Source organism: Perognathus longimembris, chromosome 3, assembly GCF_023159225.1.
Source record: "Perognathus longimembris pacificus isolate PPM17 chromosome 3, ASM2315922v1, whole genome shotgun sequence".
NCBI classification, from domain to species: Eukaryota; Metazoa; Chordata; class Mammalia; order Rodentia; family Heteromyidae; genus Perognathus; species Perognathus longimembris.
The window spans coordinates 42,292,270-42,306,914 of NC_063163.1; the positions used below are offsets into that span (position 1 = coordinate 42,292,270).

Here is a 14,645-nt window from a genome sequence, read left to right on the forward strand (position 1 = left end):
CATCCTAAAACCTACTAGTAAGTCTAGGGAGAAGGTGAATAATCGGATAGTGTGAAAGAATGGGGAATTTGAAGTCAGAGGCCTGGTTCAAGTCACAGCACATGAAACCTCCAGCAAGTCTCTTAACCTCTCCTCTGTCCCCTCAACTGTGAATAGGGATAGCGGTTGTCACAAAGGACTATTGTCCACACACATGAAAGAGTAAGACTGTATGTTAACCATGAATGAGAGTTCATAAGCTTGTACATCAGGCATTCTGAGACCTAGAGTACCCCAAAATAAAGGCAAAATTTTATTGCCCTCTATGATTAGATTACATTCATGAACTCATGTATCTGAACACATTTATACACATAAAATTAAAAAGGAAGACTTAAGAAGAATATAGGGATGTTTCAAATATTTAAAGTACTTCCATCAGAATGATGAATTCATTATACTTAGAATGGTTTGAAGACAGAACCTGAGTGACACTGATCAAGATGTACTTTTAAATTGACATGTTGAGTTGAATCCTGTCATCCTAGCAAGTAAAAGCTATAAGAAAACAGATTTGGGGTCAATGTAAAGATTTTTCAAATAGTTTAGGGCTGTTTGAATGCAAGAGCATGAGCTCCTTGATCATAAAAATGTTGAAGCTGAAAGGAATAACCATCAGGAGACATTTAGATGTTGCATCAGAACACAAGTTTCATGAGGCCAAATTGTGTCTCTTTGGTACACTGTGACCTTGTACCTACAATAGTGGCTGTCACATGAAAGGTACCAAGATGTGATAAATAAAGAATTGAACAGGGGCTGGGAGTGTGGCTTAGTGGGAGAGTGTTTGCCAGCATGCATGAAGCCCTGGGTTTGATTCCTCAGTACCACATAAACAGAAAAAGCTGGAAATGATTCTGTGGCTCAAGAGATAGAGTAAGTGCTAGTCTTGTGCAAAAGAAGCTCAGGGACAGTGTCCAGGCCCTGACTTCAAGCCCCAAGACTGACAAAATCAAAAAAAAACAAACAAAAAAAGAATTGAACAAACCCTGGAATCACTTTCAATATAAGGCAACAATTTCATGATAGATACCCAACAATAATTCAGTTCTTTTTTTTTTTTCTTTTTGCCAGTCCTGGGCCTTGAACTCAGGGCCTGAGCACTGTCCCTGGCTTCTTTTTTGCTCAAGGCTAGCACTCTGCCACTTGAGCCACAGCGCCACTTCTGGCCATTTTCTATATATGTGGTGCTGAGGAATTGAACCTAGGGCTTCATGTATACAAGGCAAGCACTCTTGCCACTAGGCCATATTCCCAGCCCCAATAATTCAGTTATTTAGAGTCTGTATCAGTTAGGAGCTCAGTTGATATCTCAAAAGTCAAGACCAGTAGAGCTGTGGCTCAAGTGGTAGACCACTGTCCTTGAACAAAAATGCTAAGGGACAGAGCCCAAGACCTGAATTTAAGCTCAAATACTGTCACATACCAAAAAGAAAAAACATTACTTTAATGGTAACAAACATTGAAAATAGATTTCAACACAAATTCACAAACACACGTGTATAGGTCTGCCTCACTGTTACAGAGGGTAAGTTGAATAGCTAAAACTATATAAATCAACCACAAAATCAAGTGAGAATTGAAGAAAGATGCGGGTGTTGTTCAGGTACACTTTCAAATGGATCTGAGGACAAGAACAATGTCAAATTCATTTTTGTGTCTCTAACACTGAGAACTGTAGTATCTGATATAAACATCAATGCACCAACCATTTGCTAAATTAAATAAAGTTTGTGCCAGCACTAGGGCTTAAACCCCAGGTTTCAGCTTTTTCCATTCAGCACTAGTCCTCTACCACTTAAGCCACATCTCCACTTCTTTTGGTGGTTAACTGAAGACAAGAGCCATGTGGACTTTTCTGCCCAGGTTAGCTTCAAACCTGAGTTCTCAGATCTCACATTCCTGAGTATCTGGAATTATAGGCATGTGCTATCAGTGCCCAGCTTAAATAAAACTTATACCTGATGATTATTAACTACTTGAAAATTTGCCTTTTCTCATTAAGCTCAAACTTGATTGAACTATTTAAGTTATGGAAATTCCATCAAAAAACTGTAGCTGTACTTGTAATAGTAGTTGTAATCCTTTTAAATTGATGTTCAATGTGCCCCAAGGTTTCCAGAAGGACTCATCTTGGAGAGAAAGGTTTTGCTGGCCTACATTCCCCTCTTCAAAAAGACTCACAACTAATGAGATTAGTTTATCTTTTCTGGGCAATCTAACTGGGTTTCCTTTCACTGACACTTCCACTGCTGGGCAGGCCAGACACAAAAAAGAAGGCAAATTAGACTTTGCGTAGCTTCTGTAAAAGACAAGTCTGGTGAACTGAGTTGGTATTTAGTGACACTAGAGTTTGTCTTTGTAGACCTTCTCTCCACCCAAAGCTGTTGTTTGTACTCTATAAGGTGCAACTGTATGTTAGGACCATACTTACTCCAAGTCTGGTCCATGAAGCCATTTGTCATCTGCTGGCAACAAAATAGCAGAACATAAACAAAAGCACAGGAAGCTTCCTTCATTGGCTAATTACGCTGCCAAGAAGAAAAATACATCAGATGGAATAAACAATGTACTCGGGGATGTAACGGACTTACATTCCAGTTAAAGATGTCTCACCTGGTAGAAACCAGGAATAAATAGCTAGAGACTAGGCACTTTAGTTAGCACTTTGCTAAAGTATAAGATGTTTTCTCCTGCATATCTACATTCTTAAAGACAGTAAAGTGGTTAGAAGTGTGGCTCAGTTCATAGTGCACCAGCCAATAAGCAAAAGTATCAGATACCAAGTTGGAGCCCAGTCTCAAACCAACCAACAAAAAAGACAGTAAGAAGCCAGGCATGGTCATGCATGCATGGAGTCCCAGTACTTGTGGAGAGTGAGGCAAGAGAATCTAATATCAAGGTCAGCCTAGGCCTGATGTCATAAACAAAACAGCAACAAAAATGGGGGAGGGCATACACAAGATCCTGGGTTAAAAGGAAAAGAAGGGAGAGAAACAGGGAGAGAGGTAGATGAGAGAGGAAGGGAGGGGGAAGAAAAACACTCTTTGTGTTCTTCAAACATAAAGAAACATTCCCTAAGCATGGATACACACAAAATTATCTAGAGTAGGTGCACATATTACTCAAGGTTTGAGAGGGAACCACTGAAGTGATGTGTCCTGGCATGACGAGATGTTTGTGGTACACCAATTATTCAAAGAGCCATTTGCACGGAATCACCTAAGGGGTTCATTAGGTACAAATGTTTCCAACCCAGCTAAATGACTTTCTACATGTGGGCCAAAAAAGCTGTATACTTGTTTTACAGGCACCCAGAAGATTTTTATCCATACTGAAACCCAAATGGAATAAGACAGAAGAAAATACTTTTCAACTGAATGCAAAGGAAAAATAAAAGCCCAACAGGACACTAAGTAACTGTTTGTCCCTGCCACAGATATTTCAGAAAGCATAAGCTTACAAGTAAGTACAGGTAACCACCCAATGCCAACACCACTTACACCACAAGCAAGCTGTCCTGCAATCTTCGATCTGCTTAAAATGTAGTGTTAGTGCCTCTTCAATTCCAGACCTGTGTTTAACTCCCACTGACCACAGTAGGATTCTTGACACTCAGTAACCTCTTTCTGAATAAGATATTAGATATCTGATTACACTGGGTTGAGGAACAATGGGTCTTTGGGTTTGGTTTTTATTGTAGGGAGCAGAGCTGACTCCATGTTGATTAGGTAAACATGGTAGGAAATGTTGGGGGGAGATTAGGTCAACCTGACCCAAAATTCTGCTTCTGTAAATGGCTTCTTTGTTGCTTGCTCTGCCCCCTGCATCAACCTCCTACATCTGTGCCACGCTTGCTTGTTAATGTTGCTTGCTCTACCCCCTGTGTCAAGCCCCTAAATTTGTACTACCCTTTTACCTTTACAAACCCCAATTTGAGGACTGCTTGGGGTCACGGTGGCAGCTCCCAAGTCTGCACTGTGTCCCCGGCTGGTCAGCCCACTTTTCACTGTCGCAGTTCAGCTCCCGAGTCTGTGCTGTGTCCCTGGCTGGTCAGTTCGCTTTATGCTTCCCCAATAAACCCATCTTTTTGCTTGAGACTGTCTCTGAGTGGTGGACTCATGGAGGCATGGGGAACCCCATAACATTTTTATGTTTTAAAGTGAAATTTTTTCACCTTAGAGGCAGCCTCCAGGCTTTCTTCTCAATGTGGAAATTTCAAAACAATGGAGTTCTTTCACATGGTGTTTCATTCCTAAGTCCCCCTGATGATGACTTGCCAAACACTGTTCAGTAAGCAGCTAAGTAACACCAACAAAGTTAAATTATTTGGCAATACAGTGATAACAAAGTGGTACGTAGATTTAAATGTCACTACTCTGCTTTTTCAGCAAACAGACATCTACAAAATAGGCACCAAGCCAACACTGTACCACAAAAATAACCTTTGCTTCGTGTGGTATTAATGCTCAGGGAAGCAGCTGGTCTTGGCCCACAGACAAGTACACCAGAACAGGCACTGAAGAGCAGAATCTACAGGGGAGGACACCATGGAAAGGAGCCATACCAAGCACTTAGTGTCAGGAATGCTGAAACAGGAGTCAGATACAGCTCCACAGCTGCCCAATGGTCTCCGCAAAGGTCAACAAAGGCTGAATATTTTACATGGACATGTGATATCAAACATGAGAACCCATAGCCTGATAACTTAAATCTATGGTGTTTCAAAAGTTGTCCCATAATTAAAATGGCTCTCACAAGATGAAACATGGTATATACCAGCTGAATTACAATTTTTAAAAAAGAAAGCCATGACCAGGTTGTGTAAAAATGCTCCTTAGGATGTCCCTTTTCAATATTGGTCTCAAAGAAAGGGGAAAAAGATTTTTTAAAATGCTTGTAATAACAGATGTTCTGGAGGAGGGCATAGGAGGCCAACCAGGCAAAAAGTTATGAGATCTTATCTCAAAACAACAACTAGGTGTGGTAATACAAGCTTGTGATCAAGCTACTCCACAGGCACTGGTAGGAAGATCAAAGTCCAATGCTAGACCTGTGGCAAAAAATGCAAGACCCTATCTGAAAAATAAAAACTAACAGAATCCTAAAAAATAAATAAATTCAGATTGAGCTAAGGGTAAATGTAATAGCAGAATACTTACCAGTATGTACAAGGCCTTCAGTTCAATTCTTAATACCACAAAGAGAAAAACAAAAATATTTATCTCAACACTGGCCTCTTTTAAGAGTAATCATAGCCCACCAGACAGAAAGTTGTGAATCACTAGACAAACTGTTTTCATTTTTTGTCAGCAAATACATTTTTTTTATTTATCCAATGTCAAATGTGAAATATGTTTCCTAGTAAAATCTACTCATTCAATTAAAGGGTGGAAACTTCGAAAATATGTAGTACAATTTTGTGCAGATAAACAAGAATAACTTTGATAGCTAGATGACTGAAGGAGAAAACAATCTAAGACACCCTCTGCCATTATCTTAATAGATCATTTCCCACCTAAATGAGAGTTAATGAAGGGTGTCCCTCTAAAGTGAGTATGGCACTGACAACTGTAATCTAGCCCTCTGGCAGCAAAGGCAGGAGGATTTTGAGTCTGAGACTAGTATGGGCTACATAACAGCCCAAGGCCTGCCTGGGCATGGTGAGACACTGTCTCAAAACAAAAGAAGTTTCCCTGCCAGATGTCAATGACTCACACCTGTAATCCAAGCTACTCAGGAGGCTGAAATCTGAGGATCGTGGGTCAAAGCCAGCCCAGGCAGGAAAAGTACGTGAGACTCTTATCTCTAATTAGCCACCAGAAAACCAGAAGTGGCACTGTGGCTTACGTGGCAAAGCGCTATCCTTAAGCTGAAGAGCTCAAGGACAGCACCCAGGCCCAGAGTTCAAGCCCCACAACCAACAACAACAAAAAGTTTCCCTATGTGAATTTCATATACTTTAAAAAACATGCAAGAAGTTAGTATCACAATGATGACTTTTCAAAGTTAGTAAATTGATGAAATTTTAAGTAGTTGATACTTGGGAAACTGGCTCTTTGGGGGCTATATACTTTATGTCAAAACAAATTAAGCCTTTTAAAGTATGTTGTGAAGACTGAAAGCCAAAAAGGGTGATATATTTGATTTTTATCAAAATTGACATATAAGAAAGTATGTTGAAGGTTAATGTCTTAACAGGTTGATTGGTAGCTAATAAGCTTTTGGGAAACACTTAGATTCTAAGAGCTTTAGCCTCAGGGGTAGAGTAATCCATTGAGGTATTAGAAAGTAGATGGCAGAAGTCTGTTAGTGGAGGCATGAGCCAGAAGGGTGTATATCTTGCCCTTCCTCTGCTTCCTGGGCATGAAGTGAGCAGCTTTTCTCCAGTAAGGACTTCCACTGTAATGAGCTTCACCATGTACAGGGAAAGGAAACCAAGTGACCGTGGACTAAAAACTTTGAAATTCTAGGTCAAAATACTTCTTTCCTCCTTTAGGTTCCCTTTCCCAGATATTTGTCACAACAATAAAATGCTAGTCAGCACATATTTAATACATGATAGGCAAATGCTTAATCTAAAATATATAAGAAATTCTTAATATTAGTAAGAATAGTCAGTAGAAAAAGTCAACATGAAAACACACACACTTCCACAAATGCCCAGTAATTCGATGAAATATTAGATCAATATTAAATAGAAAGAACATGTTTTGCCTATGGTAATTAGCAATACAGTGCTAAAGATATGGAACAAAAGTATTATACACTCTACCTGTCAAAGTAACCAATAGAGACTTTCAGCAACTGCCATGAAAAATGTTAAGTATACTTGTGCTTTTACACAGCTAATCCATTTCACTTACAGAATTTTATCATAAGAAATTAACCCAGGTGCTGAAAGACATAAGCACTTGTTACTTTGAAATCAAAGGTCAATAATGCAAATCCTAGGTTACATAAGTTTTGATAAATCCTTCTCAAATGTGCAGCAATTAAAGACCTATATTTAATGCCATATAATGGTCAATTTTAACTTGAGATTATAGGGCATTATGTATGATCCTACTAATGTAAGTATAGTCAAATATCTGCACATACATGTTCACATACAGACAAGTCAACAAGAGCATTTATAGTTATTTTGCATTATATTTATCTTTATATTTTTATATTTCTAGGTTTTGTAATGGCATCTAATTTTTATTTGCTTGTATATTTTGTTTATATATTTCTAGTTTGAAGAGGGCTTATTCTTACAATTCGTATACAACATTTTTACAAAAACAAACTCTCTTGTTCTAAAATGTTGCTTGTTTCACCATACACTACTAAAAATAGAGTAAGATGCTTTGTTGCATTGGGAACTAATTTTAGGAATAATTAGGCTTTTCTCCAACCTTCTTTTTTTAAGCTCATCCCTCTACTCTGGAACTTTAACCCACAATTTCTTGACTACTAGGTCTCAATTGATGGTCTCAAGTCCGAGGAAAGACATTAATGAATTTTAGCATTTGATTAGCAACAAACCAGGCCAGAGAGCTTAGGCCTCCCTGACCCTTTCAAGGCATCCTACAATTTGCTAAGCTTTTTTATTTGGGTTACTTGTATTGGCAGTGACATGACTCACACACAACAGTGGTTTGCCTTCTTTGATTACCAACAATTGTTTCATGGACTTGCAAAGTAAGGAGCAGGATATCACTAAGTACAAACTACTCAGTGCTCAGCCTCTCATCTCCTAGGTATTTGTTTACATACTACTTCCAGTTCCTTGTATTTTCCTCCTTCTAAATTGGATGTGATGGAGCTTTCCTCAGTCCTACCCAAAATGTGATCTGTGAACTGAAGCTGATCCATAAACCATTCACAAATCTGCAAGAGAAAAATATATTTCAGAGTAAGATTTGGAAACATACATAAATTTGAAAGAACAATTTTATATTGTTAGGCCTATTAAAATAAAAATTAGAGTATACTTCATTTTAATAATTATATGCTTCCTAATAATTTCTTTTATTGTAAAAAATCAGTTCATAACACATAAAAATTTTTTGAAACTCCTTTTAAAAAGACTGATGTGAATTTTCTAAAAATGACCTCCCAATTTGAGAAGAGTTGATTCATAAAATTCAGAATAGCAGTGGATCAGTTTTGTAATTGTCAACAACTTTGCAGCTTGAAACCACACAGATTTATTTTCACAGATGTGTGAGACAATCTGATTGGGTTTGGCTGGATTCTCTTCTCTCACAAAACTAAAATCAAGAGGTTAGCTGATTATACTCTCCTCAGGAGGCTGACAAGACTCTGCTTTCAAATAACACAATGAGAATGAGCATGAGAGCAGAAAGCAGGAATTTAGAAATATGTGTTGTATTAATATATAACTTGATTAGAAGTACAAACACTACCCTTTAGACACCTGGAACTAACCAGCCTACAAGATTTAATGCCTCCGGGCTAAACAGATCATATCAAAATACTATAATAAGAGGAATGATTAGGATGTGCCAATTATCACCTAAAACAAGGGGACTGCTTTTCCAAAGGAACATTTAACAGGAACCCTTGGGTCACCTCTTCCTAGGATTTATACTTTTGCTAGCCCAGCTCATTTGCATCTTTCCTACATATACATACACCTGTGAAGTACATCTTTACTTCTTGCTCTACTTGCTGAATAAATTTGTCAGTCTCTTACCCTGAATATCAAAAAATCTTTTCTGTAATCAGAGAATCTCAAGTATCAAGTTAAGGTTCCCTGCCCCTTTCAGAGATCTCTTTGAGCTCCTATCAAACTCCAGCAATACAAACATATCCAGTGGTTAGCAAGACCCAGCTCTTCATAACTGTAGGACCCCATTTCCTTGCTCCACTAGCTTTACATATCCAGCTAGTCTCCCTCTGGTCCCCTATGTCCAATAGGGAACCAGCAATAAGGCAATAAGTCAGCAATAAGGGACTAAATTCTTCTTATGCTTGAAATTTCTCTAATTGCTCATGTCATATCTCTTCCTCCAACAGAACTATGTGCTCTGCTCCTAAGAGCTACTGGGTTAGATTGGTCTAACAGATAAATCCAAGATAATCTCCATTTTCAAATCCACAGCTTTAATTACCTCTGCACAGTTCTTTCTTGGGTAAAGTGAGGTGAATGAATGCCTTGTTACAGATGGGACAAGATAAAGTCCACCTAACGTATGAAACTGTAACCTCTTTGTACATCAGTTTGATAATAAAAATTTGAAAAAAAAAATAAAGTCCACAATCCTCATATATCTACTTCATGTAAAGAACCTCCATTCCAAAGATATGACCCCAACAGTGAACAACAAAGGTAGTAATGTGAAGAGCCATCAAACTACACGGGCAGCTGACTCGTTGCTGGAAGGTCAGCTCTCTCCCACTCAGGCCTCCTTTCCAGCCAACCAATAGGACTGGCTGCTTACTGAAACAGTTTCCTGCTGACTGCACTCACAGTGATAATTTCAAGGAAGAGCAGGCAAGCAGGGTGGCAGGGGTTCGAACCCACCAGCCATGAAAGGCAAGAGACTGGACAGTTAGAACAACACATATGTAAGAGCAAAGGAAAAACAAAAACGTGACTACTATTTGGGCAAGTAGAGAAGGTAAAGAAACAAAGTGTTATGGGGAGGCGGGAAGGTGAGGTAAAAATGAGGAAGGAGGTAACAAGTTGGATAAGAAATGTATGCACTGCCTTACATATGAAACTGTAACCCCTCTGTACATCATTTTAACAATAAAGAAATAAATTTTTTTTTACGTACGAACTGTGGTTTTGCTCAATGGGAGGCAAAGTTAAAATTTCAAGCAAAACCCCCTAAATTCTGTCAGAGTAGATGAAGAACTGAGCTAGATAACAAGGCAAAGGCTGCCATAGTCTCAATCTCAGAAGCACTCAATGGGTTCCATCATGATTTTCACCTCTGATGTAATCCAGACACCCCTTCCTTCCCAGCTTTCTCTTCTTCAAGCTCACTCTGGACACCAGCTTCCAAATGAGCAATGCTGTCTCATTCATTTCCACTACTTCATTTAAGTCAAATATTTTATTTTATTTTTTTTCACTGTTTAAGGAATTTTATTAAAGCAAGAATTTTATAATCCAAATTACATTTCCTTGCACAGTTATCAATTCTGTTACTTAGAACTGACATCCTGAGCTATTCCACAGTAAAAAATTACAAAATTAAAGAAAGAAGTTTAAACCAAAGTTGATTTTCTGGGCTGGGGCTTAAGTGTTAGAAAGAAATTCTATACTCATAATCACAGTGTTGTGATGTCATTTACAGTATATAGTAGTGGATGTGTACATACACATACACACACAGAATTACATTTTAGGAACACCAAAATAGGTAGAACTTCTCAAATAACTATTTCCTATTATTAAGTTACATATCAACAATTTAACGTGAACAAAAAAATGCATGTATGTATAAGCACATGTGCATGTAGGGAAATAAGGACAGTATCTTTTCCTTAAATATACAGTATATGGCACACCCATGAATAGTAGAATTCTATTAAATTCTCCAAAAGTAGTTCTAAGATATGTACTTTCATACCAGGTATGACCTATAAATTTGTTCCTAAGATCTATTTACTGAAATATCACTTTCTACTGTTTACTTCAAAAAATAAAAAAGAAACTCAAAAACAACATTAATCCAAATCACATTTTTAAATTTTTATTAACTTGAATTGACAGTAATTTTGTCTACCAAGTCTATGCAAATATATTCAAATTTGATACAAACCTGCAGGAGTTTCTTAACACCACAGAACCATGAAGACTTGCAGCTTTTGGTGTTTTGCAATGATTCAATAATTAACAAGTTACCTTACTGAAATATCTAAAAGAATATTCTGAGGAGTGTTTGAAAGCTCTGTTTATAAATAGTGATTGATATATTTAGTGTGCATTTATTTGGTGCTGAAGATAAAACACTTCTGATACAAAAAAGTGATCTCCTAATGAAGCTAGATACTATAATACATTTTAATATTAAAGAATAAAGCTTTATATTTATATTTATTTTATTTATAGGACTCATATCAATGGAGAATCTTGTATGCAACAATGAACAGGCATATCGCAAGTGACATTCTGTAGAAGAACCAAAAGATGACTGCAACAAAATAAACTAGACACTTGCATTATATATTCTTTATACAAACAGTCCATTCTGAACAGCCAAATTAAATGTAGACCAAATGCTTTCAAAAGTTTGTGTGCCTATATGGCAATTAAGGTCTCCACAAAATTAAAAGAAAAGGAGCAAAACACAGAACACAGTATTTTTAAGGATGATAATACATTTAACATGGTCAGCCATCCACTGGGTTATCAGATCAGATTGGCAACTGAAATTTCACATCCACGTGGGCTTGCTTAGCTAAGGTCACTATTTCAGAAAGCTTTACAACCTGAAAAAAAAAAGAACAGGGCATCTTTGTGTCTATATTGATAAAAAGGTAAACTCAGAACTATACAACAATGTAAAATTAAGGCACAATCTTTTCCTTCCAAAACATCAGAACTGTTCTGATGCTATTCATCATATTGTATTCTCACAAGGAATTGACAGTCTCAAAGAATAGTCAAGTCTGACATTCTTCATAACCCACATGTGAAAACTTTCTGAAGAGAAAGATTATATAGATGACTGCACTTTGATAATCTGAGAATCAACTGGTTTCTATACAAAATATCACACAAATCACACATCCTTAAAACCAAACCTTAGCATCTGCTTTCTAACAGAGTAATTACAAAAAAAAAAAAAGACTTTGAGGCTGAGGATATGCAATAGCTCAGTGATAGAATGGTTGCTTTATCATGTGCAAGACTCCAGGTTTGACTGTCAGGGTCAAAGGAAAAAAGAAAAAGGGAAAAACAGGGTTTGAAGTTAGGTGTTCTTGAGTTGAACTGTCATTCTCATGCTTTGATATATGACTTTGAATAAGTTATCTAGCCTGTTTCCACATCCATATTAATAAAAATCTTAAAACCAAACTTACATTAAGAAAATCCTTGAAAAAAATTATATGCACATAAATATTCAAAAATGGTGAGAATTACTAACATCATCCTATTTAATATTATTACTGTTATGACATCTATAAGCAAAAAAAAATTTCAAACACCTCTACAAGTATTACTTCTGTAAATGCAAAAACAGAAGAAAAAAAAAGGAAAAAAAAGTTAAATGTGCTGGCCTATACCTGTAATCCCAGCTACTTAGGACATGGAGATTGGGAGGATTATAGTTTGAGGCCAACCTGAGCAAAGAGTTATTAGAAAGATACCATTCTTTACCAACAAGCTGGGCACAATGGAGCCTGCCTGTTTTCCCAGCTACTAGTAGACATAATAGGAAAGTTACTATCCAAGGCCTGGGCAAAAAGACTCTTTTTCTTTAAGAAAAACTCAGTGCAAGCCCTGAGTTCATACAGACGAAGATGTTCATTTGCCATTTTAGTAGTTTGTGTATCCATCACAATCATCCATCTCAAGTTTTGCCTTACTATTTGTAATAAGCATGATTATTTTTAACAGTTTATTATATATATTTAGCTGGCCCACTATTACAAGCAGTATTAATAATTGGCTGGTTCATTTTAGACTACAGGAGTTGGTAAATCCTTTATACGCTACAAATTTACCCTTAGACTAATAGCTCATTTACCATTTTAGCAGCTTCATCCAAGTCATCACAAGCAAGGATTTTAAGTCCACTGTCTGCTATCAATGCCTTAGCATCATCAACTCGTGTACCTGAAAATATACAAATATACAGAAGTTTTAAATATATATATATATACACACACAGAGGTATATTTAAATTTGTTGCCACAACATATGGTATTATTAAAAGTTTCAAAAAAGGAGTACTTCATTCACCTAGCATACTTCTATGCAAAGAAAATATTACAAAAGCCTGAAGTTACAATGTAAAACATTCACCTCCCTTTACCATAGTCAAGATAATTAAGGCAAGTCGGAATTTCAGGTAAGTCACAAGTAAAAAGTGTATCAAATTATACCAAACAAAACTATGATCATTACTGCACCAAAGTTATAATATTTTCTTTTAAGTTTTTAAAATTTCACTATATATGATGCTTCACAAGTAAAAGATATAACTATTTGTGCCAGGTGTTGATGGTTCACTTCTGTAATCCTAGCTACTCAGGAGACAGATCTGAGGATTGAGGTTCAAAGCCAGCCCACGCAGGAAAGTCTGTGAGACTCTTATCCCCAATTAACTACCAAAAAGCCGAAGTGGAGATGTGGTTTAAATGATAGAGCATTACCATTAAGCAAAAAAGTTCAGGGAGAGCACTCAGGACCTGAGATCATGCCCTGGGTCCATCACACCCACATATTTAAGAAACGAAGAGAAAGAGAGAGAGAGAGAGGAAGAGAGAGGGAGGGAGGGAGGGAGGGAGGGAGGGAGGGAGGGAGGGAGAGAGGGAGGGGGGGGAGGGAGGGAGGGAGGGAGGGAGGGAGGGAGGGAGGGAGGGAGGGAGGGAGGGAGGAGAGAGACAAGACACAGCTACATTTTCAAAAACGGACCTCCCTGGAATTATGAATCAAGTACAAGATGTCTTTTAACACTCACCTTGTAACCGTACCACAACAGGTATTTTAATCTCCAAATCTTTTACTGCCATGACAATACCCTGTGCAATAACATCACATCGCATGATTCCTCCAAAAATGTTGACCAGAATAGCTAGTACCTGTCAATAAAGTGTTTTCAATAGGTTACAATTATATAGGAATGAATATTCACTCTTCCCTCACAAGAAAATACTAGTACCTGTGCTTTACTAAAATTAGTCCCCTGGAAACATTTTCAGTGCAAACTGCCATATCCCAATCCAGCTTAGACCATTGCCCACCAAAACTTATTCCCATTTCCTTGGGTAATTTCAAGACATGGCTTATATTCTCTTTTTAACTATACCCCATATGAACAAGACCTAAGTCCATTTACTTCTTCCTATATAATACAACCATGTACCAACATGATCATCTTAATTCATATCCTAAGCCAATGTCATATCAAGATACCCTATTATCTCTTCATTTATCACAATCAATGTAACCACTTTTTGACACAAACCCCTATCAGAATCACTCACCCTATCCTGCATACCTCCCTTGGCTACACTTCACCTTTAAACCCCAGGGGCTACCTGGGTTACTATTACAATGATAAGTTTTGACTCGGTATTTTATCCTTTCCCAAAAAAATGAGTTTTGGGGCTAGGGATATGGCCTAGTGGCAAGAGTGCTTGCCTTGAATACATGAAGCCCTGGGTTCAATTCCCCAGCACCGCATATACAGAAAATGGCCAGAAGTGGTGCTGTGGCTCAAGTGGCAGAGTGCTATCCTTGAGCAAAAAAGAAGCCAGGGACAGTGCTCAGGCCCTGAGTCCAAGGCCCAGGACTGGCAAAAAAAAAAAAAAGAGTTTATTCAGATACACCAGAGTTTCTCAAGTAGCAGGATATACATGGGTTTCAGATATACCAAAATACTGTCTCCCTCAATTCTTATGGAAGCTAGGAA

At 37.6% G+C, this 14,645-nt stretch overlaps 1 protein-coding gene across 1 annotated transcript in view; it reads right to left on the reverse strand.

Annotated features, from left to right (window-relative positions):
• Positions 1–10,738: 10,738 nt before the first annotated feature.
• The window catches only part of Sucla2 (succinate-CoA ligase ADP-forming subunit beta), a 29,312-nt gene continuing 25,405 nt past the window's right edge, over positions 10,739–14,645 (reverse strand). The window contains exons 9-11 of the mRNA XM_048341369.1: positions 13,692–13,812; positions 12,756–12,844; positions 10,739–11,493 (exon numbers count right to left, since the gene is read on the reverse strand). Coding sequence (XP_048197326.1) covers positions 11,419–11,493; positions 12,756–12,844; positions 13,692–13,812 — 285 coding nt within the window. The 3' untranslated portion in view covers positions 10,739–11,418. The remainder of the gene's footprint in view (positions 11,494–12,755; positions 12,845–13,691; positions 13,813–14,645) is intronic.